The sequence below is a fragment of the Garra rufa genome, chromosome 3 (assembly GCF_049309525.1).
Source record: "Garra rufa chromosome 3, GarRuf1.0, whole genome shotgun sequence".
Taxonomy (NCBI): Eukaryota; Metazoa; Chordata; class Actinopteri; order Cypriniformes; family Cyprinidae; genus Garra; species Garra rufa.
In genome coordinates this window covers 43,429,884-43,455,293 of record NC_133363.1, presented here as the reverse complement: position 1 = coordinate 43,455,293, position 25,410 = coordinate 43,429,884, and the positions used below count along the sequence as shown (strand labels likewise).

General features: G+C 39.1%; 1 protein-coding gene across 1 annotated transcript in view; it reads right to left on the bottom strand.

The window, feature by feature from the left end:
- The window catches only part of frmd5b (FERM domain containing 5b), a 38,060-nt gene that overhangs the window by 5,670 nt on the left and 6,980 nt on the right, over window positions 1–25,410 (bottom strand). Inside the window, 12 exon segments of the mRNA XM_073837120.1 lie at window positions 4,034–4,140; window positions 4,233–4,301; window positions 4,447–4,521; window positions 5,367–5,476; window positions 5,479–5,617; window positions 5,718–5,806; window positions 5,898–5,985; window positions 6,120–6,243; window positions 6,384–6,481; window positions 6,593–6,671; window positions 6,822–6,864; window positions 7,272–7,376. Coding sequence (XP_073693221.1) covers window positions 4,034–4,140; window positions 4,233–4,301; window positions 4,447–4,521; window positions 5,367–5,476; window positions 5,479–5,617; window positions 5,718–5,806; window positions 5,898–5,985; window positions 6,120–6,243; window positions 6,384–6,481; window positions 6,593–6,671; window positions 6,822–6,864; window positions 7,272–7,376 — 1,126 coding nt within the window.

Genomic DNA, 25,410 nt, shown 5'->3' with positions numbered 1-25,410 from the left:
TTGATATGGCAAGATGAATGTGTGCTTCTTCAGCACATTAGTAAGCAAGCTGTCAAGCTGTCCCCATATAATGGATATGCCCAATTTGCAAAAGGTTTCAGAAAGGTTGCTGAGCTAGACACAAGAAAAGTGCTTAATATGAGCCTGAGTTAAATTTCTCAACCCTGGACCACAAAACCAGTCATAGGGGTAAATTTTTGACTAAATAAGCTTTACATTGATACTATACTATACTATTGTTTGTTACTATTTGAAAATCTGGAATCTGAGAGTGCAACAAAATTAAAATATTGAAAAACTGTCTTTAAAGTTGTCCAAATGAAGTTCTTAGCAATGCAAATTACTTATCAAAAATTAAGTTTTAATATATTTACAGTAGGAAATTTACAAAATATATTCATGGAACATGATCCTTACTTAATATCCTAATGATTTTTGGCATAAAAGAAAAATCAATAATTTTGACCCATGTATTGTTAGCTATTGCTACAAATATACCCGTGCTACTTAGGGTCCAGGGTCACATATAGCTAAAATATGTGAGCCTTATCACTGACACATTGTATATCAATATTTATTCACATGCACATTTCAGTTTTACTTCTTTTTTCACTAAATTTTATTGGAAAAGAAGGAATAAAAAAATCCCTGTTTAATGTAAGTGATTTCATGCTAGTTTACTTTTAAGTGGTATTCCATTATCAAATGCATAATTTACATTTAGTCAACTATGTGTATTGATAAAATGCACTATGATGTAAGTGCATATATAGATCTAAATAACCACAAGACATAGTGAATATAGCTCCTCCCACAATCCATAAAAGCGAAACACCATGCTAACAACTGCTGCACTCTAATCCGCCATATATGTGCACATTCAAATGCTGTCACATTAAAAAAGTTGAGCATCCAGCTGTCCCAAACAACCATTAGCTTTACCTGCAGTGCTGGTGGGTTGAACACCAAGTCTAGATGAAGCTCCAGAGGAAGTGGATGAGCTGGGCAAGGACGGGAACAGAGGCAAGGCCCCTAGAGCTTTCCCTAACAGCCTAGGTCCCATCGTCAACACCCGTACCTTCACATCCCGGTAACAGTGGTTGATCATCCGCAGGTGAACGTTCACCTTTGTCTTAATCCGAATGAGACACTTCACCATGGTTTCAGAATGTAGCCGCTAACGCGTGTGATGTTCTCAGCTCTGCGTAAGTGTATCACCACTAGACCCTTTCCTCCCTCTATCCTCCTGAGCAAAAACGACATAACACAATGTTGTGTGTGTGTTTGTACAAGTGAGTGTGAGAAAGCGAGAACACCCTAAAGCCCTAAAGCTCCTTAAGTCCCCGTGTGCCCAAATGCCCAGCTGCCCCGCATGCTCCAGCCCCCTCAAACCCATTATGGGCTGTAACAAAGGAGCACATACACAACACACTCATTCTGACACAAACCACATGACATACATGGACAGGCTCTCTATTTATAGATTGTGTAATAATAGCACTGTTGATTCATATAGTTGAAGAAGTTTGTCAGTCCTCATCGTCTCTGTGTTTTCTTGTGTATGACATAAATTGTCAGGTCACATGTAGGGCATGCAAAGCCTTGTATTTTTTGTTAGCATTTACTTAGTACTTTGATATAGTAAGTGATTTTAAATATACTGATACATGTATATTGTACTTTAGAACTGGACTTTCTGTACAGAGCAAGTAGAATAAAACTAACTGTAAACTCAAAATATAAAACACACTTATACAGTACCCTCACACATAGACAAACACAACCATGATGACATTTGGGAGTGCCAGTAAAGTGACTGGAACAGGTGGATGTCTGGTCACATTGTGCACAATGAGAACAGCTCTCGTGTTACATAGAGCAACAGAGAGAGATGGAGTGCAGTGTATTCCTATTTCTGTCAAGAGCACTCTTTTGTTAATTGTAACGGGGTCAGTAAGATTTTTTTTTTTTTTTAAGAAATTAACATTTTTATTCAGCAAGGACACATTAAATAAAACAAAAAGTTTTTACAAAAATATTAAACAGCACTGTTTTCAACATTTGTATGAAATTTTCTTGATCACCAAATCAGCATATTAGAATGATTTCTGAAGAATCATGTGACACTAAAGACTGAAGCAATGACTGCTGAGTCAAAAGTTTACACACACCTTGCAGAATCTGCAAAATGTTCATTATTCCAAAATAAGAGGGATCATTCAAAATGCATGCTATTTTTATTTAGTACTGACCTGAATGAGATCACATAAAAGATGTTTACATACAGTATAGTCCGCAAGAGAAAATAATAGTTGAATTTATAAAAATTACCCTGCTCAAAAGTTTACATACACTTGATTCTAAGTACTGTGTTGTTACCTGAATGATCCACAGCTATTTTTTTTCAACTAAGGGACTATTACAGGAGGTTTAAACGCTCACTGATGCTTCAAATGGAATAACTATGCTTTAGGAGCTGGGGGGAAAACCTTTTGAATTTGAAGATCAGGGTAAATTTCACTTATTTAGTCTTCTGGGAAACATGTATCTATCTTCTGTAGCTTCTGAAGCGCAGTACTAAAAGAAAAATATAGGCAAAATATGGAAAATGTGTCATAATCATTCAGTTCAAAAGTTTTCACCCCCAGCTCTTAATGCATATTTTTTTCTTTTGAGGCATCAGTGAGTGTTTGAACCTGTAATAGTTGCATATGAGTCCCTCAGTTGGCCTCAGTGTGAAAAGATTGATCTCAAAATCATACAGTCATTGTTGGAAAGGGTTCAAATACACAGGTGTATGTAAACTTTCGACTTCAACTGTATTATTAATATATTTTAAAGTTAAAATATAATCTAAAATATAATCAATTATTAAATTGTAATAATATTAAATAAATATTACATTTGAATAATAATACAATTTCACAATATTACTGATTTGCTGTATTTATCAAATAAATGCAACCCTGATGAACATAAGAAACTTCTTTCAAAAACTATCTAACCAAATCTAATCAGCCCCAAACTTTTGAAGCATAGCGTATGTGGGTTTTTACCTAAATGTGGAAAATGTGTGAAAAAAAAAAATGTAATTTTACGACTGAATTGTGAATTGTAATTAAAAAGAAATATATTATTATAATATCGACAACAAGAGTCTGGCATTAAAAACATACTGCATGTTATGATCCAGTAAGGACGCAATAATGAATACAAGTGGAAAGATAAACCAAACCAAAAATCTCCAGGGTGCTTTTATTAGTCCCAATGAGAAGGAAAAAGAATGTTAAACCACAAGATGGCAGCATTTCAATGCTTATGGACAAACATATCCTGCCTTGAATCCTAAAGACACAGAATGCAGTAAAAAAAAATTCAAATCACAAATCTGCTTGCTACCTCAATTCGAATTCAATTCAGTTTTTGTTCTCAAAAAGGGGAAGTATATACTAAAGTTGGGGTGTTTGTGTGTGCACAGGCTTCACTGCACTTATGACTCATCCAACAGTCCTCACTGTTCAAAAATGTCCTCACTAATATAGTGAAAGCAGTTAAACACTGACTAGTGAGCCAGACCTCAATAGTTAAAAACGCCAAATCAAGTTTATATTTAAAACTCTTGTTTAGAACAAGCTTCTGAGAGGGATATGTTTAAGGTTAGGGGTCAGGTTTGAGAATCCACCTTATTCTTTAACATGGGAGTAAGCATATGGGCGAGACTTACGGTTCATTATCTGCTATAGGGAAATAGCGAGAGATTCATAATTGAGATAATACATTAAAATAATATGGTAGTACAAACCAATTTGCAATATCAAGCAGCAAAACAAGCTGTTTTGTACAGCTAAAAATAGCTGGATGCGGATGAGACTGGAAGCCAGACCAATAAACTTTACAAACGGCTGTGGCCGCTCTTATGGGAAAAATAAGGTAGATAGAAAATATCATTCCGTAATATAAAAACAATAGAAGTCTATGAGATATTCTAACTAAGACAATGAAACATTTGTTGTCTATAGATACATGTGCTTACCCTCCATGATGGAAATGTGGACTGCTCTCCTTCGTGTTCGGGGAACACTACTCTGTCGTGGGCCGTGAGTGATGGAGGGACAACTCCTACTGGGGACCATCCCAGCCCTGACCGCACAAAAAGATGTGATATATGAATTGGCACACTGTCAGGTATATTAAAACTTTCAAGGAAACAAGACAGCATTGAGAAGACTCACCTGTGAATCTCTGGAGGCTCTCGTCTGATTTTGGCACTCTGTTCCATCACTTCCTTGGCCACTTTTCCACTTTAAGATAAATTATGTAACCAAAATATGAGCGACGCTTACAGCTAATCCGTTAATTAGCATATATTCAAAACACAGGACTAATTAAGCAGAGCTGACGAACCCATGGGGTTCACTTAATAACCACCAAGCAGATAATACTCACCTATATCTAAAGCGGCTCCCTTTGAAGAAAAGATTACTACTGGATACAGTGCGAACTTGACTTGATTTCTCAAACCTGTAGGAAATAAAGAAAAAGAGAGGTAGATTTAAATAAAACACATACGTACTTGAGTCTGTTTAAATTATTATTTTTATTAACACAAACTGTGAGTGTTAATATTAAAATAATATTTAATATTAATATTAAAATAATTAGCCACAATTCATTCTGTAATTTTAGAATATTCAAGATTCTGATTTGTAATTTTCTTCAATAAAAATAATAGTTTTTGAGATAGAACAACAGGATTTTAGTTTACATCTTTGTTTTTGTGTATGCGCGTTTTGCATGGAAGCATTTCTGCCACTGAAGAAAAAAAAAGTAATTGCGACTTTTTTATCTTGCAGTTCTAACATTTTTCTTGCAACTGCGAGTTTACATCTCGCAATTCTGACTTTTTTCTCAAAATTGCATGACACAAACTCGCAATTCTGTCCTTTTTTCTTAGAATTGTGAAATATAATGTCACAAATCTGAGTTGTTGTTTTTTTTTAATTGAGTGGCGGAAACAGGCTTTTATCTTGCAATTCTGACTTTGTAACTCGCAATTGCAAGTTTATATCTCACAATTCTGAGAAAAAAAGTCTCAAATTTGTATCATGCAGTTCTAAATCACAATCACAATTACAAAAAAATGTGGCGGAAATGGGCTTCCATAGGTTTTGAGCATTTAAATGAAGGTAAATGTTTAATATTCTGAACTTTAAGTAATACTGTAGCCCCCTTGAAAGTTTACTGATGACCATTTGGTTAATTGACAGTTGGCCAAACTAGTTCATAAGACTTAACTAATAAAAGTGAATGCCCATGTTTGATGTTTAATTTTAGCCTGATATATCAAGAAGGTCATGTGAACCTACTGGTAGAAAGCTTGGTTTTCCACCCCACACTTCCATAGATGCTTGCAGGCCTCAGGTGTTGGAGCAAAGTAAGTCAAGATGATCTTCTGATCCTTAGTAAAGGTCACAAGAGGTCAGTAAGTGTTAATCTGTACTTTCTGACTATTTGTTCCTCCGCATTACCTGGTTCTGTCTTGAATTCACCCACCTCTTGATGAGTTGCATATATATGAAATGTCTTTCCTTCAAACTTCAGCTTGGTCACCTCATTCCTGTACAATATGACAAAACGCTGTCATAAACACACAGTCATTTGATCTTGACTTCCAAACAAATGAAAATGATATGCGAGATTAATTTCCCCTCTCTCACCATTTGAGGAAATGAATCCTCCTGTTCCCCTGTAGTACCACAAAGCCAAATGGGGTAAATGCAAGAAATGCTGCATTCCCGGACACATCCTGTGATTAAAAAGACTTTTAGCTAGGAAACTTCTTTTGTACTTTGAAAGGATTTCCTGGAAATGGGCAGCTCATATTTTTTGCTGCTGACCTTGCATGGGTGTGGATCTACTCCATATGTTTCAAGAGTCTGAGCTTTCCTTAAGAAATTCAGCTCAGCTGTCTCAGGACTCTGGCCTCTGTAGGAAAAGAACCGACTAATCAGTTTGCTACATTTGAGATACGTTTCATAAATTGCATTTAATCTGTCCATTACAAACCGCATCCCTTTAAAAAGAGTGGCATGTGACAGGCTAATTGAATGTAAGCTTACATCAGCTCGGATTTGTGGATCTCAGCAATGCGGCGCTCCAGGCGCTCAGAATGCTTGGGAAAAAATTGAAACTTAGAGCTGTAACCTTCCGGATGCTTCCCCGGGTCATAATCTCCAATCTCAGCTAAAACAAATATGAAAGAGAATGAAACAAAACCAGTGTCATCTTGAGAGTCTTGTCTTACAGTAACATCATTCATATATAACAGAAGCCGTAATACTGTAAAAAAAAAAAAGGCTGCTGTGACTGTGATTTGCTGTTACCCTGCAGAATAAATGCAGCCAAAGTAGCAGCGTCTGAACTTTTGCACAGGAGTCGGCCATGATACAAATCTCTTTTAATCTGTAGGAAGACCAGGTATCTGAAAACAACATAGAGGATGTATTAAACTGTGCTGATCATAAATATATCTCTGTAACTTGTGTAATGTATCAATTTTGAACAAAAATAGATACATAGTATTGAGCTGTACCTAGTGATTTCTTCTTTAAGAGCTGGAGGGTCCGGAGGATAGAATTTAACACGCAAACACATAGTGTAGGGTGGCTGGGCTAGAACATAAAACATTCACGTAGATATAATTAAGCAGTTAATATCTTTTGCCATTTACGAGGGATAGGGATATGAATGCAAAGATTATTCTGTTTGCAACGTGTATAAGAAGTATGTAGCTGGGATTTTCCACAAACAATATGACTTACATCGCATTTGTTTGGCAATTGCCTTGCTGAACTCCAGCCAATGCTGAAACAACAAAATCACAAATGAAATTATGTCTATAATGCAGATAGAGATTCCAGTTTAACACATTGTTATGAGCAGTATTGTCAGCTGATGACTGTTCACCACATTACATATCTATTGCATCACACTTTGCAGCTCTTCATCTGAATAAGCATGTGATCATCAGGTGTCCTGCTTCAAGCTCATGCACAAGCATTAACATTGATACATTTATCAGGCATGTTTAATTATAGGTGAGAGCTAGAATATGTATTAGCATAAAAAACTTATCAGGGTAAACTGATTTGACAGAGAACAGGCTGTGATGAGTATACTTTTTGTAGCAAAGCTATGTCAATTCTATGTCTGCTGAATAATCCACAAGTGTACATTACTAAGAACTCATAATATATTTATTAGGAACTCACCCGTTGCTTGTCTGGGTCCACAAATCTGATACCAAAGTAGTCTTTCTCAAGCAGGTTTAGATGCTTACAGACCTGCTCAAACAGCCATTGACCTTTTCCATCTCTCTGAAACAGAGACACAGGAATCAATGCGACAATGCTTGTACACAATCTTTGGGTTCATATTGGATCATTTCTGTTCACAATGCCTCAGTTCTACTATATATTTAACATCACTCAACTTTCTTTGCTGACATTCCATTTAGTAGAGTTTGGGTACTCGGACTTGTACTCGGACTCGAGTCCGGTCTCGAGTTCAATTTTTAGCGGACTCGGACTTGTCACGGACTCGGATGCATTTTGACTCGGACTTGACTCGGACTCGAGCTTTTCGGACTCGGGAATAATTGCCGAGTCCAGGGACAGTTGATGGAAATTTTTCTGACTCGATGCATTATTACGAAAGTGACATTCAGTATTCACACGTGTTTAAAAGTCTTGCCAGTACTTGAAACCCTGCTGGTTTCTTTGCATACACACACCCAAAGCGTGCTCACCGAGTTTACTTAAGTTTACTTTTGCATGTTATTGCTACACACTTACATGAAAAATTATGTCAAAATGCACCGTCTTGGAGAGTATTCATGCAAATGCAGTCGGTTTTCAATTTAAACAGTTGGGAGAAATACAGATGTGTCACAATATATGATCTGTGCATCCGGTCTTAAAGCGACAGCAACGTTTTGAGCTGAGGGGAAAAGGTAGATTGTCATTTCTTATCAAAATTGTGAGATATAATCTGGGAATTGTGAAAATAAAGTCAGAATTTTGAAATATAAACTAAAAATGTTCCTCTTTTATTCCATGGCCTCCATAGACTGCTAGTTAAAAACTGTCCCCTTACAGTCCCCCTTGGGAAAAAATAAAAAATTTTTTACATTTAAATTGTCATTCCTTTATTCTAGTTGTAAAGGTTAAAACAAGGTTAAGATACTGAAAAACAGTGTTTAGTTGGACTCAGACTCGATTTGGACTCGACCCATTTTGGACTCGGACTCGAATGGTTAAAGACTCGGACTCGACTCGGACTCGACTTAGGTGGACTCGACCCAACACTACCATTTAGTGTAAGTTTAGCTCCACATTGCACTCTTTTTTAAACTGTGTAATGAAACAGGAAAAAAAACAGGAAAATAGCTCTTGAACAAAAATCTATTACTCTCCTCTTTTACACAGGATGGCCATATTACCCATATTCATTCTGTTGATGTATAATGTTGATATAAAGCACTAAATTTGACAACACAGCATAAAAACTCATAATAAGATACAGAAATCTGTATTCAACCTCTCCATTTCACACATAATGGTTTTATTGTTACAAAAATCTTTCTGGTGATGTCTAACCTCCTGTGTTTTATATCCTAGAAAGCATTTTCCTCTGATGTTAACATCTTCACATATACATCAGGGTCACCAAATCCAAAAAAAGCATTAGAGGTTAACAAAATCCTTTACCCTTCTTTATTTTACACACAATGGCTTTAATATTACCAAAATTCACTCTAGTGATGCCTAGCCTCTTGTATTTTATATTTTAGAAAGCCTGATGTGAACAGCTCCAAATATATAACAGGGTCACTGAATCTGATAACACAGCATAATAAGATCTTTTACTGCCCTTTATTTCATACACAACTGATTTAATGTTACCCAAATTCCTTCTGGTGATATATAACCTCCTGTGTTTTTTTATTCTATAAAGCATTTTTGCCTGATGTGAACTGCTTCAAATATATAGCAGTGTCACTAAATCTTACAACACAGAATTAGAGTTCACCAAAATCTGTTACCCCCCTCTATTTGACACATAATTGCTTTAATGTTACCCAATTTCTCTCTAGTGATGTCTAAGCTTCTATCTTTCATATCCTAGAAAGAATTTTGGTCTTATGTGAAAAGCTTAAAATATACAGCAGGGTGATCTAGTCCGAAAACACAGTATTAGAGGTTACCGAAATCAATTACCACATAACAGCTTTATTGTTACCTGGATCCTTTCTGGTGATGTCCTACCCTGTATATTATATCCTAGAAAACTAGAAAACATTTTACCTGATGTGAACAGCTACAGATAGATAGATAGATAGATAGATAGATAGATAGATAGATAGATAGATAGATAGATAGATAGATAGATAGATAGATAGATAGATAGATAGATAGATAGATAGATAGATAGATAGATAGATAGTCAGCACTAAATCGGATAACACAACATAACTTACCGAAATCTGTAACTCTCGCTTTATTTTATACACAATACCTGTGATGTTATCTGAATTCACTCTGCTGATGTCTGTTCTCCTAAATTGTATATCCTCGAAAGCATTTTGGTCTGTTGTGAACAGCTTTACATAAATAGTAGGTCACCAAATCCAACAACACAGAGGTTACCGCAGTGGTCAGGTAATTATGACTGGTGAGCCACACCTGGCTTTTTGACAGAAATCGTCTCCGGTTACGTATGTAACCTTAGTTCCCTGAGGACAGGGAACGAGACGCTGCGTCCTGGTTCAGGACACTTTGGGAACTGCCTTCAGCATGACCGGTTCTGAAACAAGCTATAGAACAACGACAGTGAACTTGACACTGTCCGGCGCCAGCCTGTGACATCATCAACAGGCGCCTGCTAGTATAAAAGCAGGTGCCTGAGAGCACAACACCATCTTTTTGTCGGACGAAGGTCTGTGCAGGGCCCGAGGCATGGCCCTGAGACGCAGCGTCTCGTTCCCTGTCCTCAGGGAACTAAGGTTACATACGTAACCGGAGACGTTCCCTTCCGGAGGGAACTCTACGCTGCGTCCTGGTTCAGGACACTTTGGGAACGCTTATACCAACTCCGCCATGCCGAGGGATAGGTGATCAAACTGACTGAATGAGGAGTCAAGAAGGAAATCACCCCTGCATCAGCGAGAGTCGCTGGGGCCCAGTGACCTGCCACGGCTAGCCCGGCTACCTGTGCACACAACTCTCAAGCGTGGAGGCCTAGAGGAAGCCTACTACACTTAGCTCCCTAAGTGAAGGAGCTCATAAACGCCCTGACCATAAGGGGCGGAGTTTAGGGAATGGAGGTCTCGGCAGGGCAAACGCCTGCTCTAGGGACCTGACAACATTCAGTGCTACAGGTATAGATGGGGAAGCGGAGCTTCTGGAGAATGGAGGCTTCATAAAAGACTCTCTAAAAGAGAGGAAGCCTGACAACATTCAATCCACTAGCTCTTAGGAGTGGAGGTCTCAAAATAACCCTCCAGTGAGGGGAGACCTGGCTACACTCACGCTTGAAAGTACTGAAAGCGGAGCTTCTGGAGAATGGAGGCTTCATAAAAGACTCTCTGAAAGAGAGGAAACCTGACAACATTCCATCCACTAGCTCTTAGGAGTGGAGGTCTCAAATAGCCCTGCAGTGAGGGGAGACCTGGCTACACTCACGCTTAAAAGTACTGGAAGCGGAGCCTCTGGAGAATGGAGGCTTCATTAACGACTCTCTGAAAAGAGAGGAAACCTGACAACATTCCATCCACTAGCTCTTTAGGAGTGGAGGTCTCAAAATAACCCTCAGTGAGGGGAGACCTGGCTACACTCACGCTTGAAAGTACTGAAAGCGGAGCTTCTGGAGAATGGAGGCTTCAAAAAAGACTCTCTGAAAGAGAGGAAACCTGACAACATTCCATCCACTAGCTCTTAGGAGTGGAGGTCTCAAATAACCCTGCCGTGAGGGGAGACCTGGCTACACTCACGCCTAGAAGTACTGGAGGCGGAGCCTCTGGAGAACGGAGGCTTCGCAGAAGACTCTCTAAAAAGAGAGGAAACCTGACAACGTTCAGTCCACCAGCTCTTAGGAGTGGAGGTCTCACTAGCCCTTCAGTGAGGGGAGACCTGGCTACACTCACGCCCGGAGGAAAAAGCCCATACTCGACACTGGGGGTATTCAGTGAGGCTGCATAGCCTATGCAACCCGAACTACCTCAGTGGAGCTTCTGCTCAGAGGGAATCTACAGAGTGGAGGTCTCATGACCTAACTACACTTAACACTGACGACGGCCTGTGAGGCTGAATAGCCTGTGCAGCAGGCCTGTCTAAGTGGAGATTTCCCGAGGAGTGGAGGCTTCGCCGAAAGGAAGCCTGGCAACACTCTGTGAGTGAGGCTGGCAATGTTCTGCGAGCAGCAGAAGGACTCTAAGAGTGGAGGTTCCAAGACCTACTACACTTCAACACTGCAGGCGTTCATCGAAGCTGAATAGCCTAAACGACAGTACTGCCTGAGTGGAGTCTGGAGAGTGGAGGCTTTCTAAAGAGGGAGCCTTACACACCTCCGTGCTTAGCAAGGAAGAACTCTGAGAGTGGAGGTCTCATGACCTAACTACACTCTAGCCTTGAAGGTCATCCGTGAGGCTGACTAGCCTGTGCGACAGAAATACCTTCATTTTGGAGCTCTCCTGGAGAGTGAGGCCTGAGGAGGCCCGACACTCGATCCTGCTAGCAGCGCTATCTGAATTGGAGCTGGAAAACTAAAAGGTTTTTGAGAAAAACCAGCTCAGAGAATGGACACGGAGGAACCCTGCGTGGTCCATGGGAGAAAGGAACCTGCCTTTACGGGAGGGACCTTACCATGAGTATGGATTTTAGTGAAGTGCCTGAACAGTGCACTTACCACTCACGTGGATTTTAGAGAATGCCCAAAGACTTCGCGTGAGCAAACACCACAAATGTGGTTTTGAGTAGGTGTCCTGAGCATAGCGAGGATCACCAGATTTGCAGTCTCTAGGCGATAGCGGAGCCTGAAAGCGGAGCTTCTGGAGAGGGGAGGCTTCAGCAGAAAGACTCTCTAAGCGAGAGGAGGCCTACGACGCTCTCCCTAGGAAGCTCTTCAGAGTGGAGGCCTCAGGAAAAACCCTCTAGGCGAGGGGAGGCCTGACTACACTCGACGCTCAAGAAAGGCAGATACTCACAGTCAGAGCCAATAATGAAAAATTCTCATTTATCATCTAGCTCTGTGTAGTGGAGGCTCCGAGACTACATCTCTAAGGAGAGAAGCCTACAACACTAGTTTTTGGTGAGTGGAAGACTGCACTCCCCCAAAAAATAGTCAGCGAGGCACTCATGGGCCTGCCAGCTGCTATAACTGTGAGAGTGAAGGTCTCAGTACTGTTGGCTGTGACAGAGGGAGACCTATTACACTGTGCTATCACTTAGCTTGTATTAACCCGGGTGATAGCAGAACCCGGAAGCGGAGCTTTCAGTGAGGGAGGCTTTAAGCTCTCGAACATAACAAGCCTGACGACGCTCAACTGAGGAAGCTCTATCGAGTGGAGGCCTTGGAATACACGCCCTCTCATAGAAGGGAGGCCTACTTTGTTTTACACTCAACGCTTGTAGTGACAGGTCCACGGAAAGAGTTCACAAGCTGCCTTAACCTTGTGTTCTCCCGGCCTGTATTTCTGGGAAGTGGAGGCTTAACAGAAACACCTCACGTAGAGGGAGCCTAGCAACACTCGACCCAGTAAAAAGCTCTCATGAATGGAGGTCTAAAAATGACCTGGCTACATTCAGCGCTAAGAAGTATTATCTTTATGTCTCTCTTCACAGAGGACTTCGCAGAGAGGAGGCCTCCTAGGCCTGCTACACTCAATTCTACTTCAAAGCGGGGCTTTTTAAAGAGAGCGGAGGCTCCAGTAAAACACCTCTCTCTCAGAGAGGGAGCCTTGACAACGCTCTATTCACCCTAACACACAAACTCCCAAGAGTGGAGGTCTCACATATGTGTATATGAAAATACACAGGGAAGGTACCTGACCACACTCATGCAAAAAGAGTATTACTCTTAGCAGGGTTTGAGTGAGCGGAGGCTTCGGCAGAGCGATACTCCGCCTGAAGCAGCTTGACAACGCTCAAGAGGGTTATTCTCGTATGTATATGTATGTTGGATCATGTCTATACCAAGCTCACTCTAGCGGAGGTTTCAAAACCTGACAACGCTTAACCCACGAGGGGGTTTCTACGAGTGGAGGTCTCTACACACTGTTTTCTTTTATAAAACGAGGGGAGACCTGGCTACACTCGGCACTTGGTGGCAGTAGAACTCAAGAGGAGCTCGAAACTGCAATAGTAATCACCCAAGCGGAGCTGGTAGACAAAGGAAAACATACACATACACGCTTGAATATTTTATTAAAGTGTCTTTACTGTTCACATACCGGGCCAACAGACGGAGCCTCAGTCTCATCGTTGGCCCAGCCCCGGAGTCAAGGGGAAAAGGGAGGGGCAGGTAGCCCCACACTGGCCTCGTCTCTGGCCCTTGGGCCAGGACGGGCCTGGTTTCCCCCCGGTGTTTAGGTGGAGGCGTGGACCGGCAAGGGATGCAAACCCCCGGGGGTCGGTCCAGATCTTTCAGCAGATCAGCCTGGTGCGCCTCTGCAACACTGCCATCGTGTGCAGAGGAGCACCGGCCACTGCCGCATATGCTTTGGAGCCTTCAGGGTCGATGTCCCTCGCTCTGAGAGATAGTTCGCAACCGTCAGCGAGAGACATCGTCACATATCCGCGCCCGTGCATTCCCTCGACATCAGCATGATTCACATGCCGATGCCTGTGAATGCGGGCTGAATATGGCCTGTCCCATTCCCTCTCGATCTCTTAAGCAGATCAGGAAGGAATGGGAGGCTCACAGGAGTTGGCTTTGTCATGGCCCGGAAGAAGCCGCTCGTCTAGTCTGCCGAGAGCGGCCTCTTCCCTCGCGGGCTTCCACTGTAGATACAAGCGGGCAGCCGCGCGGTCCATAACAGACATCAACTCTTCATATGCGGGGCAGAGAGGCTGCATGGGCTCAAACGAGCTCATATTTGTTCCATTTCAACCTCCTGCTCGCCCTGGCTTGAAGCCAAAAGAGCACTCGCTGCAGAACCGGAGGATGTGAGAGACAACACATCATCCGCTAGCAGCGCATTCTCGTCTCCGGCTGACGTGCGCGAGCGATTGAACGCTCTCTCAAACTCGTCAGCCAGCTCCACCCGTGAGCCCCGCAATCTCGGCCGCCGAGCAGCCTCAGCTGTGGCGGGACCGGAGCAGCGTGGGGCAGATGGATGGCCCGATTCCCTCGAGAAAAGGGCCAGACGAGAATGGAGTTTCTTCAAAGTGAAACTCTCACAATGAACGCGCTCCGCTCTTCTAGAGCCGAGCGCGCGTGCTCTTACACCTAAACACACCAAACAAAAGGTCGTGTGCGTCATCAAGTGTCAGATTTCTCTGACACGGATCCGCACACTTCCTAAACAGTTTTCTTTCTCTAGGCATCGCTGTACTCACTCGTTTAGAACAGAGGACTCTGAAGACAAAAAGATGGTGTTGTGCTCTCAGGCACCTGCTTTTATACTAGCAGGCGCCTGTTGATGATGTCACAGGCTGGCGCCGGACAGTGTCAAGTTCACTGTCGTTGTTCTATAGCTTGTTTCAGAACCGGTCATGCTGAAGGCAGTTCCCAAAGTGTCCTGAACCAGGACGCAGCGTAGAGTTCCCTCCGGAAGGGAACTTGTGGCTCGCCATGTCTTTCACCTTTATCAAGAAATGAATGTTCAGCTTTCTACATAAAAAAACAGCCAATTACAACTCCTTTACTGAACAGCCTACTAAAGTTATTGAAAAAATTCTTATAATAATATTTTTACAGTTGTATGTGCATGTTCAGTGCCGTTCTTGAGTGTCAAAGCAAGAATCAACTTTACGTTTAAGCTACTGCACTTAGATTCAAGCAGATATGTAGCTTGTTTGCAGTAAGGGCAAAAAGAAAGAATTTTTAGAACAGCAGTGAAAATATATAAAAAGTGACTGGACTGAAACATATAATTTTATTGAAACTGGTGCTTTGCTGTGTCAAGAGACATTTAGAAACATTTCACAGCATACCTTTGCTGCACAGACCTTTTATGTTATATAAATGTGCAGTATTTAATTATATAGATAGTTTACATATATGTGACCCTGTCTTAAACCAGTCTTAAGTCGCTGGGGTATATTTGTAGCAATAGCCAAAAATACATTGTATGGGTCAAAATTATTGAATTTTTTTTATGTCAAAAATCATTAGGAAATTAAGTAAAGATCATGTTACATTAAGATTTTTTGTAAAATTCCTACTGTAAACCTATCAAAATGTAATTTTTGATTAGTAATATGCATTGTTAAGAACTTAATTTGGACAACTTTAAAGGTGATTTTCTCAGTATTTAGATTTTTTTGCACCCTCAGATTCCAGATTTTCAAATAGATGTATCTCGGCTAAATATTGTCCTATCCTAACAAACTATACATCAATAGAAAGCTTATTTATTGATATATATCTTTAACCTTATGACTGGTTTTGTGGTCCAGGGTCACATATGTAGTCCACAAGAGAAAATAATAGTTGAATTTATAAAAATTACCCTGTTTACATATGCTTGATTCTTAATAGTGTGTTGTTACCTGAATGATGCACATGGTTTTTTTTTATTTATTTTTTTTAGTGATAGTTGTTAATGAGTCCTTTATCAGTTAAACTGACCACTGTTCTTTAGAAAAATCCTTCAGGTCCCAAAAATTGTGTATTTAAACCCTTTTCAACAATGACTGTATGAATTTGAGATCTATGGTTTTACACTTCGGGCAACTGAGGGACTCATATGCAACTATTACAGAAGGTTCAAACGCTCACTGATGCTCCAGAAGGAAACATGATGATGGGGCTGAAAACTTTTTGAATTTGAAGATCGGTAAATTTTACTTATTTGTTTTTTTAGGGAAACATGTAAGTATCTTTTGTAGATTCTGAAGGGCAGTAAAAAATATGATATTTGGGCAAAATAAGAAAAATGTACACATCTTCATTCAGTTCAAAAGTAATAGTTTCTCTAATAGTACCTCAGGGCAGTTTAAATTTTCAGGACAAACAGGGGACTCATGAACAACTATGAAAAAACACGCACACACACACACACACACACACACACACAGCTGTGGACCATTCGGGTAACAACACATAGTATTAAGAATCCATTGTATGTAAACTTTTGAACAGTCATTTTTATAAATTCAACTAATATTTCTTCTTGTGGACTATATGTAAACATCTTTTATGTAAAATATCTTATCCAGGAATCAGGTCAGTACTACTAAATAAAAAAATAATATGCATTTTGTATGATCCCTCTTATTTTGGTAAAAAATAACATTTTGCAGATTCTGTAAAGGTGTACTGTATGTAAACTTTTGACCTCAACTGTATAATAATCAGCGCAGCTCTTAGTGGGCGGGACAGTTAGAAATTATTAATAAAGAAACATGGATGAATGAAAACGTAAAAAAGTGGAAAATCATGAAAAGCATTCACCTCATTCTTCAATGCGGAAGTAAGCCTATGGATGAGACTTCTGGTTCATTAGTTGCTATAGGGAAATAACGAGAAGAATAACAACGTGCAATACTACATTAAAATAATATGGTAAAACACACCAATTTGCAATATCAACCAGCAAAACCAGCTGTTTTATACAGCTAAAAATAGCTGGATGCGAATGAGACCAGAAACCAAACCCATAAAATATACAAATGGCCGTGCCCAATCTTATGGGAAGAAAAGGTGGTTGTCTTTTTTTTTTTTTTTCGTTTTTTAATTAAACACTTGCTTAGAAAATACAAATGTGAGAAGACATGCCAAGGAAAAGAGTTGGAGAGGGTTCAAGAATGGCCAAACAATACATAGCAATTCAAATTCAAAAGAGTTAAAAATAAATAAATAAATGATAAAAAAATAATAAAAAATAAATATAAATAAATAAGCAGATCACATACCAATAAACACACTTTTCCCTCAAAACAGAAATTATACAAACACCAAAAAGTGAGCATACATTCAAAGTTTTAGTTGCTTTTTTGTTACAGGAGGTAGATAACAATTTATTATAGATTTTAATGTCTTCTTGAAAGCAAGAAAAGTGGGGGGTAATTTTCATAACCTTGCCTTTGTGGATAAAATAATTCAATTGTAGAGAAAGTAAACATTTTCATATTGCTTCTCAAAAGTAAAAAATACAAACAAAACATCCTTAAAAAGAAGCTCAAAGTCATTGTGTATGAAGCTGAAGTTGTGTACAATGAACTGGCAAAATGTCTCGCCAAAGTGTTCTTGTATGAACACAATGGCAAAAAAAGATACTAGACAGTTTCTGGTTGTGAGTCACAAAAAGTACATTTCACATCTATGCTTAATTTGAATTTTGACACCATATAGGTTTTAACAGGATAGTACTGATGAAATTAAATCTCTTTAACCTTATTTACCAATAGATACCTGTTAGGAAGTGTCCAAACCTTTTTCCACAAAACATTTTCCAATGATCTTTTCCATTTTGAGACAGCATGAGGAGTCGAACCATAAACGAAAGCAAATATGCTTGTTATTTTTCAATGTAGATTTAAACATATTCCACCTACATAAGTGTCAACCGGGTCTGAAAGAGGCATTTCCAAACTTGTCAAAGCACTGTTATAGCCCTTAAATAACATAATTACACCATTTGGGATAGCTCCAAATACAGTGGCAAACTGTTTTGGAGTAACAGGAAAATTATAGTGAGAAGGAAATTCTTGATAAGTAAACAAGTAACCATTCTGATTAAATAATTGACTAACTCGATTGATACAATACTTAAACCAGTTGTCAAGAAATAGGGACTTGTTTATAGCAGATATTCTTATCATTCCAAATGAAGTATGTGGAGAAAAAATGTGTTTGAAAATCATAGACCATGCTTAAAGTGCTTGCTTGTGGGAATTAGACAGAGCAACAGGGATCTTCTATCTGTACTATAGTTACATAACAATAGAAAATTCAAACCTCCAACTGTGTAAAGACATATTCTGGTATACTGGATTGATTTTTCAAGTAACTTTATGTATTATTTAATGTTGCAAAATCAACAAAATTAAGACCGCCGTTACTGTAGCTGTTAGATAACACAGATTTTTTTAACATAATGTGTCTTATTTTTCCATACAAAGTTGCATAATTGTTGATTCATCTTTTTACACAATGCTTTATCAGATTCTAAAGAGATGGCTGCATATGTTAGGCATGAAATGCCTTCTGCCTTGGAGAGGAGAATTCTTCCCTTTAGAGACAAGTCTCACTGAAGCCACTGATTGAATTTTCTTTTGGTTTTCTCTAGAAGCACCTAAGTTTTGAATTTTTGGATATTACTATTCCAAGGTCTCTTTGACTTGGATACTACATATACTGGAAACAGAGAATTGCTTAACTGGCATTTATTCACATTTGAGCACAGCAGATGAAGCCCAGAAGCATTGGAGAACATTTTAAAGGTGCCACAGAATGGAAAACTGAATTTACCTTGGCATAGTTAAATAATAACAGTTCAGTACATGGACATGATATACCATGAGTCTCAAACACCATCGTTTCCTCCTTCTTATATAAATCTAGTATTTGCAAAAGACCACCGAAAAATAGGTTAATTCCAACATAACACCGACTGTTACGAAACATCCCCGAGAACCTTAATAGTTACGCCTCCAACATTTGCATCGCCCAATCATCGGTAACGTCAGTACATCAGTTAAACAAGGCGAGTCACTCAAGGGACACGGTTAGCTTAATGTTAGCGCTAGCCTGTTACATTGCTATAGAGATCGCTAATGTGTCGTCATCATGACGTATTCTCAGTGGGGAACGCAAAGCATTTTGGGAATCCGCGGCACAAACATTAGGCGCCAGACTTTGATTGCATGGAGGGAAGAGTTTAAGATGCCGTCTACCTGCTGTGTTATATGCTGCAATAGTCGTTCTCACGATAGAAGTGGCTTAAAGCAGCGGTTCCCAATTCCAGTCCTCGCGCCCCACCGCTCTGCACATTTTGCATGTTTCTCTTAGTTAACACACCTGATTCAGAAAACCAGCTCATTAGAAGTGAAGTCCGTGCAGGAACTGCGATCCGATTGACATGGTCCCTGCAAAGTGTTCATTGCTCCCTGCTCCCTAAGCGGGGGAAATCTGTTTACTATACTTCGAAACATTCATTCACATATTTGCGCTACGCCACCGCATGTAGCGTCTTCACACACAGATTAAACTTACTAGAGAAGTGTGACATAAGTGCATCTGTAAATAAATGCATTTTAAATTTACGTCTTGCACGCTTTAATGACCTTCAAATGGAGCACATACGCTCGCTTCGAACTAATGAATAATGGCGGAATAATGATGTCCATTTCGAAGGGCAGTAACGTTGGAATAGAACAAACATCGGAAGCGATGCGTGAAACGGTGCGGTGGGGTCGCGAGGACTGAAATTGGGAACCGCTGGCTTAAAGCTTAAGAACCAGGGGCCACAGCCAACTTAATGCAAAAGATGTGGAAGAGACCAGGAAGTTAGCTCATGTCAGGATCCACGTGGAGCGAGTGATAGGGTGTCTGCGCTCTAAGTTTAACATATTAAATGACACAATACGCCTGGGATTTGTGGTGCCTTGTGAGGGGGAGGATAAGACTTTGCTGGATAAAATTGTGGTTGTGTGCTGTGCTTTGACCAATATGTGTCCAAGTATTGTTGTGAAGCCATCGTGTTAGATTAATACACCATGCTCACATCTAATACGTAATTTTTTGTTGTTTTCCAAAAGATTTTGTAATGTCTCTTCTCACATGTAATGATTTTTAGCCATCTCTGTAAATAAAATACACAAAGACTGAATGAAATTCTGTCTCCTTTATCTTTATTAACACAATTACAAACTCAATTACATAACTTGAATAGTAGTAACTGGTAGTTGGGCAACAATTTGACGTCCCTTGACCAGTCGCTCTGCTCGTAAGGATCCAGTCCTTTGATTCCCTTTATTTTCTTGTCAATTCTCGTTTTTGCATTCGGATTTAGTTTTAGGCGGTATGGTCCGACAATGTTTTCTTTAGCCCGCTGCATTTTGTAGGATTATATTCTGTTTTTTACGTTAAATTTTAAGTATTTTCATGCCAGAATACTAGCCTGCTATACCAACCGGGCCAAACATACCCATAATTCTTTGCGTTCTGAAGAGGTTGCCGCCCATTTGGTCACATGTCTGAGCGATCTCTATACATAGGATTTCACTTACCACATAAACAGAGAGATGCCTGCACTGATGATGGTGAATGATGGAGAAATAACTGCCTGATGATGGCGAATGATTTACAGATCTGGAGAATCACTGACAAGCAGCTCAACTTGTGTGGTAAGAAGCACTCCCTCTGCATTGTAACTTTACACAGAGCACATGCGATCACAGTAATCACACTAAAATATCCGCGATTTAAAACGGCAGATTCAACAAACCGCATATTAAAAGCAGCTAGAGCTCCTAATTAAATATATATTTTTATCCATGTGCAAGCTATTGAGCTCTGTGAAACAGCCAATCAGAGCAGAGCTCATTAATATTCATGAAGCTTCCAAATAAGGCAAAAACAGAGCCTTTTATTCTCAGGGCAAATCCTAGGGTTGTAAATGGACCTGTAAAACCATTTCTGGAGATTTTTTTGCCCTTTCCTATGCCATATACCTTCTATGTAGATTTCAGAGAACAATTTAAAATATTCTCTCAATGCATTCTATGGCACCTTTAATAATATTAAGTGCTAAGGGAATCTGGTCTGAATTTTTTAGGAAAAGGGTAGTATCATCATCAGCCAATTAACTGATGATGATGTCCCTTCCCATGATACTAACCCATTCCAGGGTACTATTCTTAATGTGATTAGCTAATAATTAAGTAATCAGTGTAAATAAATACGGTGAAATGGGGCAACCCTGGCATATTCCCCGTTGCAGATCAAATCTTGGAGAGGTACCCTGCTTAAGCTTAATGGAAGAGTTGCCATGGGCATATAGAGTTTTAACTGTTTTAATAAACAGCTCTCCGAAGCTAATTTAAAAAAAAAAGTTTTAAATATAAAACCGTGTTCGATAGAATCGAAGGCTTTGTAAAAGACCAGAAAAAGCATATAACTATCATCTCTCACTAACTCTGAATAGTCTAACAGATCAAAAACCAACTGAATATTGTTTGAAATTTGTCTGTTTTTTTAGAAAGCCTAATTCTGTTTCATCTATTATGTCCTCTAAAATAACATTTAAACGTTTTGCAAAGATTGTAGCAATAATTTTATAATCACAATTTAAAAGACTGATCGGACGCCAATTGTCAATTAGTAATAAGTCTTTTTTAGGCTTGGGGATGAGAGTTAGGGTATGGATTGCACCCTAATGCTTTTATATATAACTTATAACTTAATAAAAAAGGGGCCAAATCTTTTGCAAATTTTGGGTAAAATTTCAAAATTCCATCTACGCCTGCCGATTTATTAACCTTAAATTATTTGATTGATTCAAGGACTTCAGCTAGTGTGATGGGACGATGACAAAAATCTTTATCGAGAGCACTAATACAATTAATATTAACCATAAAGGATATAGTGCTGTAAACACAGAATTGACTGCTTTAAAGATTCTTATAGAATTCAGAACAATGTCTAGCAATTTTTGGAGTCTTCAGAGATAGTTTTCAACTGATGAATGTTGTTTTTAGTTAAAGATTTTTCCAACCTAAAATAGTAAGCCAAATTTTGTTCTCCTCCTTTGAGCCAGTGTCTTCTGGACCTTACACAAAGCACCTTCAGCTTTTAATTTTTAAAATTAATCTAATTTGTGCTGATACTTAAGAAGACCGTTACTTTCTTCCAAAGATAAGCTATCAGGGAATTTAGATGACAGGTATGGCCAGTCTCAGTGACATCACAATGGCACGCGTTCTAAATGTTTGCGCCTTCAGTCTCATATATCAGTAGAATTCTGTCTGGAGCTCAGTGTGACTGTAACTGCAGGACGGAAAAGTAAGTTAAATACAGACAGTTGAGTGAAGTTTCTTTGTGAAGCTTCATTTGGCGAATCTGTGCTTAGGACTTCGCAGGTTGCTTACGCTAAATGCAACTCCTGCGAAGGACTTGACGTGTCTGTTGCTTCCGGTTACCGGGCACGGACTGCCACCCGGTTTACTCGTGCACACCCTGGGGTGAAGCGTTAGCACATGCTTAGACAGGGTGTAAGGCTGGCACTGAGGACCCCCAGGCAAACTCGTAAAGTCGGCCCCCTCCCCAACATATAGAACTAGTCAGTGAAAGGGAGCATTTAGGTTTTTTTGTTTTTGTTTTCATCCACCAAAACAATAACAACCCGTATTATAACTGAAATAGGCAAAGTTCTATATTAAAACAGATAACTAATACAATATAGTTCAACCTAGAAAATGTAGATAAATTATCTACACAAAAATCCATTTGCATTATGCCTACACACTTAGTAAACCAGGCCCGGTTTTACAGGGGTGCTAGAGGGTGCTCAAATGAAAGCAGCTTTTTTTTTTTTTGGTCCACTACACACTCGCTTACTTATAATGAATCCATTCATTATAATTCGCTGTTGTGACGAGTAGTTTCCTCCTTGTTTTTCTATGAACTGTCTAACACTAACTGCCTAACAGAAACCTAAGGAGGACAGACTGCGACACAACACCGACATTCTCCAGTCATTGGGATTAGTGGAAGTCCATGAGGGATTTATCAGTGAGGCTGAGGCTATGTAAATCATTATTGATGAAATCAAAAGACTGCAGGATTATGTGATCATTCACAGATGATATTGATTCAAATGTTGTTGATAATTAAAGAACTTTTTTTTACATGAATGGAGAGTTGCATTCCAGCTAACATCTCATCTACAATACCAGTCAAAAGTTCTTTGGACAGTAATGTTGGATGTTTTTTAAAGAAGAGTCTTCTGCTCACCAAGCCTGCATTTATTTGATCCAAAACACAGCAAAAGCATCAATATTGTAAAATATATTTACCATTTAAAATAACTGCTTTCTATTTTTATATATTTTAAAATGTAATTTTTTCCTGTATTTATTAATATTAATATATTTAGCTCAAAGCTATCAATTTCCAGTCTTCAGTGTCACGTGGTCCATTAGAAATCATTCTTATATGCTGATATGCTAATATGCTGTTCAAGAAATATATATATATGTATATATATATATATATATATATATATATATATATATATATACAGTCAAGCCTGAAATTATTCATACCCCTGGCAAATTCTGACTTAAAGTTACTTTTATTAAACCAGCAATATATATATATATATATATATATAAACATATATATATATATATATATATATATATACAGTCAAGCCTGAAATTATTCATACCCCTGGCAAATTCTGACTTAAAAGTTACTTTTATTAAACCAGCAAGTTTTTTTTTTTAATTAGAAATTACAGTCTCCCAGAAGATAATAAGATGATGTACAAGAGGCGTCATTGTGGAAAAAATTATTACTCATCTGTTATTTACATTTGAACAAAAAGTAGCATGTCCAAAATTATTCATACCCTTCTCAATAATCAATAGAAAAGCCTTTATTGGCTATTAAAGCAATCAAACGCTTCCTATAATTGCTGACCAGCTTTTTGCATGTCTCCACTGGTATTTTTGCCCATTCATCTTTAGCGATGAGCTCCAACTCTTTCAGGTTTGAGGGTCTCCTTGCCATCACCCTGATCCTTAGTTCCCTCCACAGATTCTCAGTTGGATTTAAGTCAGGACTCAAAGTCAAGACTTTGCAGGCTACTGCAAAATTTTAATGTATTTGTCTGCTAACCAATTCTTCACTACTTTTGCTGTGTGTTTTGGGTCGTTGTCATGCTGAAATGTCCACTGGTGCCCAAGCCCAAGTTTCTCTGCAGACTGCCTGATGTTGTTGTTGAGAATTTTGATGTATTGCTCCTTTTTCATGGTGCCGTTTACTGTGGTTAGGTTCCCTGGTCCACCGGCTGAAAAACACCCCCAAAACATTAGAATCCCACCACCATGTTTGACAGTGGGGATGGTGTTCTTAGGGTTGAAGGCTTCACATCATTGCTAAATTAGTTATTTTGTTACAATGGTGCACAATTTTATACATCAAGCCCAGGTGGTGGCAATAATTACAGTGACAATTACAGAGTACAATTAAAGAGAGAGGGTGTAAGAATGTGGTCTGATGTCTGTTTAAGTCCCTGCATGATGTCTCTTCCTCCAGAGAGAGCTTAATATTTCAGAATCTCTCCGGAGACATCAGAGCTCAATCAAATATTAACATTCACACTGCACTTTGAAGGCATCTTGGAAAGCTTTAGAGCTGTGTGATAGAGCAAAGACAGATTTTAAAATAATTATTATCTGCAAAAAGCAGTTCACGAAAGTGAAATATCAGGGTCACAACAATAGCTTTCACGATTCTAAACAAATAGATGTGAACTAGCACACTGGCTTTTCAGACATCATAAGCACTAATGTAGAGTATTTGCCTGGTTCAGCACACGCAAGTATGACTCATGCGTGGTATGAAAAACACCTGGAGATTTCATACACAGCAACAGGAAAATCAGACAAGTATTTTGTTTATTTTTATAAGTATGCTCATGATTAGAAAGGAGGCAGAGTTCATGTCAGAAACTACAAGCAATGTCTGACACTAGTCATCTCAGTTTGTTCTTAGATCTTTATTCACTCTTTTTAAATATTCAAATCAGCTCCATATCAGCATCACAAACAATATTAATAAATGATGCCTTTCAAGTCATGAAAAGGGAAACCTAGTTAGATATAAGGTGTGATTTGTATATCTATTTACATGTGTGTGTGCGTGTGAGAGAGAAGAGGGAGGGATATAAATGGTTTATATGGTTCTCCTGGTAAAAAGCAGTGTCTGGTTATTGCTCACTTGCCTCAGCATGACAACTAAATATAGTAGTGTAAGGAGATGACTATGTTCTTAATGAAAACTTCCCTCTCTCTTGCTCTCGTACACACTTTACATGTTAAATACTTAATATGCAAAACCCCAAACCTTCTACATCATGATTTAGACAGCTGTACTGGAGCATGTATCCAAATCTTGCAATTATGCCATATGGCCAAGATTTACCCAGCAACACATTTCCCTCATTTCTTAGGATGCAGC